The sequence below is a fragment of the Anoplopoma fimbria genome, chromosome 9, assembly GCF_027596085.1.
Source record: "Anoplopoma fimbria isolate UVic2021 breed Golden Eagle Sablefish chromosome 9, Afim_UVic_2022, whole genome shotgun sequence".
Lineage (NCBI taxonomy): Eukaryota > Metazoa > Chordata > Actinopteri > Perciformes > Anoplopomatidae > Anoplopoma > Anoplopoma fimbria.
This window is the reverse complement of record NC_072457.1, coordinates 5,685,703-5,691,702: the sequence shown is the minus strand read 5'-3', so window position 1 is coordinate 5,691,702 and position 6,000 is coordinate 5,685,703. Positions and strand designations below refer to the sequence as shown.

General features: G+C 39.4%; 1 protein-coding gene across 1 annotated transcript; it reads left to right on the top strand.

Moving 5' to 3' along the window:
* The first annotated feature begins 525 nt into the window (after positions 1–525).
* On the top strand, positions 526–5,786 carry pgap4 (post-GPI attachment to proteins GalNAc transferase 4). The gene is made up of 2 exons (XM_054604088.1): positions 526–609; positions 2,142–5,786. The coding sequence occupies exon 2, from the start codon at positions 2,360–2,362 to the stop codon at positions 3,581–3,583; it is 1,224 nt and encodes a 407-aa protein (XP_054460063.1). The 5' UTR covers positions 526–609; positions 2,142–2,359; the 3' UTR covers positions 3,584–5,786.
* Positions 5,787–6,000: the final 214 nt, after the last annotated feature.

Here is a 6,000-nt window from a genome sequence, read left to right as displayed (position 1 = left end):
ATTTACTTTAACATCTGAGTACTTTTTCCCACTCAATAAATCCACAATTAATATTGTTGTTGTCCAAGACGGACAACAACAATATTAATTGTGGATTTATTGATTATATCAGGAATTTTGTTATTATATATATATAATAAAAATATTGAATTTTTTCTGGTTTTTTTGCATTTTTTTTCTTGAATGGGTCATTCTGAATGATACATAAATTAAGTATGTTTTGGTGCTAATATTTACTTAACTAAGAGTATTTACTTAACTATTATAGTATTATTTATATTATATTAGTATATTATTATTTAGTAGTATTATTTTTTTACTTTTTCCCACCTCTGCCTGTCTAGGACAACAACAATATTAATTGTGGATTTATTGATTATATCAGAAATGTTTATATACACATATATTATATATATAAAAAATAAAAATAAAGAAAAACCATTGAATGAGAAAGGTGTGGTACTGTACTTTCAATAAGGTGCTGTAGTGTCACCTGCTGGTAGGAAGCAGCAAATAATGACCCTGGTTCTGTAGTCGGAGTATTACGGTATCTGAGCTGCATGAGGACATGGCAGCGACCAGCAAACAGCTGCAGCCCCTCAACCCCCCGTGAGTCTCCCTTCTCCGCCTTGTATCTCTCTTAAAAACACTCGACTGGCTCTTTCTTAATGTCTCTCTTCATACCGTCAGCGCTTAACCGACGATCATTGAGTGTATTCAGTGTAACAGGAATCTTGAGCCTCTGTAACACACTATACCGGAAGCCACATGATACAAAAATAACAAAAAAAAAGAAAGCAAAGGTGTTTAAATGTGATACATTGTAGCGAGATCCAGACGGATCAAACATCTGTCTGCCTGCTGCTTTCACTGTGTTAGTTTATGCAAACACACTCCTCATTGTCTGACTGTTACATGTTGGCACACAGCCTGACTGCAACAGTACAGCATGAGGTATGTGTGCAGGAGATCATGTGCTCTTACAGTTGTTGTTTTTAAAAAATATGCAAATATATCAAGACCAGGCTACAGTTTAATTTTAATAATGCATGTGAAACGGATCTGTTCTTCTTTATGCATGCTATCTTAAAGGTAAAGGTTCACATTTTTAACTAAAATGTTTAAAAATATATATATTTTCTGGAGGAATTGTGGGAAAATGTGTCTTTCCAATATTTCCATTTGATTAAGTTGCTCTGCTTGTGATTGAATAATACAAACGTTGAAGCTCGTCTCTTTACTTAAATCAACGTAAGAGGATATTTAAGGGACAAATAACAAAGAAGTTAAGATGTATCCTTCAGTAAACCCACATTTAAACATATGTACGCTGTCATGTTCATTAATTGTAGCATTCTGTCATTGAATATACAGTTTTTCACATTTAGGTAAGAGGAACAAAACTTGACCCGTAACTTGAAAACTCTTTTTATGTTAAACTAAACAATAGAAATTTGAAAAACAGGGTCATTCTTTTTTACTGCATCTGATAACGATCTTAACAGCCGTGTCAAACTCATTTCACATGACATTATATTACATTTGGTCATTTAGCAGACGCTTTTATCCAAAGTGACTTACAATAAGTGTATTCAATTTTAGTTCATGGGCCACATGCAGCCCAATTTGATATAAATCGAGTGGGACCAGTTAAACCATTACATAATGACCTTTTTAAAATACCTCAAAATTTCCCCCCACTTTTAGTATAAAGAAAAACATTCTTAAAACATTCACAACTAATGAACAATTGATTCACAAAACACCACAACTGCTGTTTCCTCAAACCTGCCAACAATTTATTTATCTTTTTCTGTAATCAGTTGTCCTTGCACGTTCTTATATCTTTCACCATGAAATGTCTGATCTTGGTGCCAAATATTATATTCCTTATATAATAATATTCCCTATTATTATAAGAATTAGGAACTGGTCCATTTGCCTTAAAAAAATACATTCTCCACCGGTGTCTCCTGCATGAACTGTAGCCTACGCTCAACAGTGTTGTGTCAACAGTTGGGCCGTATGTTTTTACAACCCTGATCGATAGCCTGGCTCTGTAGTTTCAAACAGATTGTCAAAAGTTGATGACAGTAACTGTGAAATATATATATATATATATATATCGTCTCTTCCTACAGATACCAGAGCAGAGACAGACGATCGCGACCGAATTGAAACTCTCTCCTCTCTGTTTACAACAACAAGTGCCAACACCTGACTCGCTTTCCACAGAGCTATCAGGTATCCGTCGTCAGGTTTCACTGCTGTGGGTTTTCTAAAGCAAACTGCATGCTGGGACACCGTAAATGTTGAGCTGAACCCTCCTGAGCAGACTTCCTCTGGAGATTTTGTCACCATGTGGCTCCGGCCGGCTGTTTCACCAATGCCTCGATGGAAAACCTTCCTCGGCCAGTACCTGCGATGGTCCAACTCCGTCACTCAAGCCCTCGTCCTGGCCGCCATCACGTTTTGCGTCGTTCTGCCTCTGTGTTGCCACCGGCTGCTTTACTCGTACTACTTCATCAGGTCCATGTACCTGGACTCCATGAGTGAGGAGGTCCTGCAGGAAAGCCTCGATCGAGGCGAAGACGCGCTGCGCTTTTGGAAGAGCGCCTCCACCGCATCCGCTGTGTCTTCCAGATTCAGTGACGTCGTCAAGCATCCTGAGCTGCTGGTTACCGTGGTGACAGCCAGGCGTAATGAAGGGCGGGACTTCCACTACCTGCTCCAGGTGATGCGTCAGCTGAGCGGCGTTCTGGGCGGCTGCGGGGAACGGCGGTGCGCGGAGGTGTTGGTGTGCGACGTGGAGAGCGGCTCGCATGAAAACCAGGACGCCAAGCTGCTGGAGGCCAACTTCAGGGTGATCCGGCGTTCTCCTCGGGAGCAGCAGAGGGACAGTGAACGAGTCAACACCTTCGAGAGGGAGAAGAGGGATTACGTCTTTTGTCTCCGCAAGGGATGGGAGCTGGTGAAGCCCAAAAACGTGGTTGTCCTGGAGGACGACGCTTTGCCGAAGCAGGACTTTTTCACAGTGGTGAAGGACCTGCTGTCGCGTCGGTTCTCCCTCCAGACTCTCTACATAAAGCTGTATCACCCTGAAAGGCTGCAGCGCTACTGGAACCCTGAGCCCTACCGCATCCTGGAGTGGGTGGGACTCGGGGTGGTCGGAGCGACGGCCCTCCTCCTTACCTTTCCCTACTGGAACCCTTGCTCTTTCTCCTTCAAGCTGTCGGCCAACCACCTCCTCTTCTTCACCGTCTACTTCATGGCTGCCTCGGAGCTGCTGGGGCGGCACTACCTCCTGGAGTTGCGGAGACTTTCTCCGCAGCTCTACGCCGTCTCCCCGGCCACAGAGTGCTGCACCCCCGCCATGCTCTTCCCTGGAAACTCCTCGCTGAGGGTGGCCGAGTACCTGGACGGCTCGTTCTGCGTCAAGGGGAACGCCAAAGACATGGTTCTGTATCAGATGGCTCGGACCATACCCGGGGAGAGTTCCTACAGCGTGGAACCCAACCTCATCACCCACATCGGTGCCTATTCCTCCGTCAGAGCCAACCCACCGAGGCCCAAACTCCTCTGACAGTGAAGTAACTCCAATCAACAAAGGCTGGATTTAATCAGGTTCCTCGTAACTTGGTTCTACGTTTCTTTTCTGTCACGTCACTTGCTGGAGTCTGCAGACATTTGAAGACATCACTCAGAGTATTGGTATGGAGATTTGGGTGATAAGACATCAAACTTAGGGATGTACCAATCTGACTTTTTTTAATACCGAAACGGATAGCGATGGGTTCCCGGTATCTGCCGATAACGAGTACCGATCTGATACCAGCGTGTAATTAATACGCTGCTGTCCATCAATGTGTGGAAGTGACTGGGATCATTCTTTTATGTGTAAGGCAACATCAGGGTTAACTTAAACATTGCTTTCTTAATCTTGTAAAACTAAATGAAACAAATAAATACATAGGTATAGATTCACTGAATTATGATTTATTATTAAGATAATAAGCCAGGAACAAGCAACTTGTTAAAAAATCTTTAAAACTTAAAGTGTAAACCCTTTAATGCAGCAACAAATTGGTCAGAACTTAAACAGGAATCAAAACAGAATTTTATAATATTGTTTTTTAACATGGAAATTAATTGAATATATTGGCCCCATTGTGACCGATATCCACTCCAGCTATTTGAGTGATCATCGGCCTGATATCTGTCACGGTGCATCCCTAATGAAGATGTAAGCCAGGCTTACTACTCACATTTTACTATTTACATGCGTGTAAAGTATTTGTAGTGGGAAGTTGATTTACCTCAAAAACCTTTTCTGCTGAGTTACAGACGTCTATTTCCCAATGTAACATTTTTTCACGGGACGGACCCAGTGGTAATTCCACCGTTTGGACTCGTTTTTAATATCAGAATCTTTGCAAAAAGGTCTTTAAAATGCACGTGAGATTTAAGAGTTATTGTGTGGTTTGGTTTTTTTAAAGCTTTGAGGTAGAAGGAGTGTTTTGAAACGTGTTTTGCTGGATGTTGTAGAGTAAAATCACCCAAATCTACGAAAAATCAGGATTGCACCGCTAATTGTTAGCATAACGCTTGCCTAACAGAAGATTTACTTAAATGTCAAACTGTTTAGTGAATACCAACCGAGCATCTCACTGACCAACCTTTATCACTGAATGTGCCTTTAATGTTTTGGGCTTTGACCCTTAGTAGAGGTTTTACTCCATTACAGAATATTACCCATGTTTCAGCTCTGCAGGAATTGACTCTTAGGTTGATCAGCTGAAATATTATAACGCATTTAATTTGTACATAATCATGAAGTGCATTGAACATTGTAAGAATAACAGAAAGTGGCTGCCAAAGTAAAACCAAATAGGCCAATGAAAGTTCTCCAGTCTGCCAATAATTCAATTAAATACACCAGAGTTCAGAGTCGGGAGCTTAAACTGGTCTAATCCGCCATAGAGTTTAATTCTCAAAAAGGAAATGGCAACCATATGATAAATGACTGTGAACATGTGAAATAAAATAAGGTAAAATAAATATTTATATTATTTTATTGAATACATATAGAAATATAAAGTATATAAATATTATAATAAATATTTGTTGACTTTAAAGTTAAAAATATTACAAAAAAACATTGATCTGGTATTTTCATTTCATATTTTGATGAAAATATTCAGATAAATGATCAGAGTAGCTGTACATAAACTTATTATTTTACTTGACAAGTTGCTCAAAACTATTTGCAGTTTCTTTATCCGCAGACGTTATATATCTTTGCTGCTTATCTATATTTCAAGTTGACAACATTCATTTGGAAAATGAAAACCATTTAATCAATTTGATTGATTTAAGCTTGGTTGTGGGTTTCTGTCCTTCATTCACTGCACTTTTCAATTGAGTTTGAATGTTTTTCAACTTTGATGTGTTTTGTGGGGTTTTTTGATCGCATCATTTTGTTTGCATATTAATAACATTCAAGAGAGTGACAATTGATTTTATTTATTTGACATTTTACATTTTTTAGACGTCAAATTATTGTCCAAAATTAGCTGACCAAAGATTGATTTAGAATAAGACTTCAGATGAAAATACGTTGTATGAATATAACATTTCAAAATGTAATAAGAGGAAAAATGTGAGTTTCTGCCCTCCTGAAGGACGATGCAAATGACATATTTTTTTCTCTTCCGAGATCACATCTTTACACGTGGTTCTGTTTACACTGAGACTCTTTCACTGTTTCCTGCATTTTAAACACAATAAATCACTATGTTTGAAGTCACTTGGTTGTCAAGAAGTTTGTATTCCAGCAGCGACGTCTTTTTGTCGACCAACCGGAGAGTTGGAGTGAAAAAAAGTGAAAAAAAGATCCGACGGTCGACACACTTTATTAGTTTAACCACATAAACAGTTCATACATGAAGAAAATGGCTTTAAATGATAATATGTTTAGTATTTGCAATAAGAATGTGTACT

Excerpts from the sequence above, each read along its gene's own strand:
- pgap4 (XM_054604088.1), top strand. The coding sequence starts at position 2,360 with ATGTGGCTCCGGCCGGCTGTTTCACCAATGCCTCGATGGAAAACCTTC.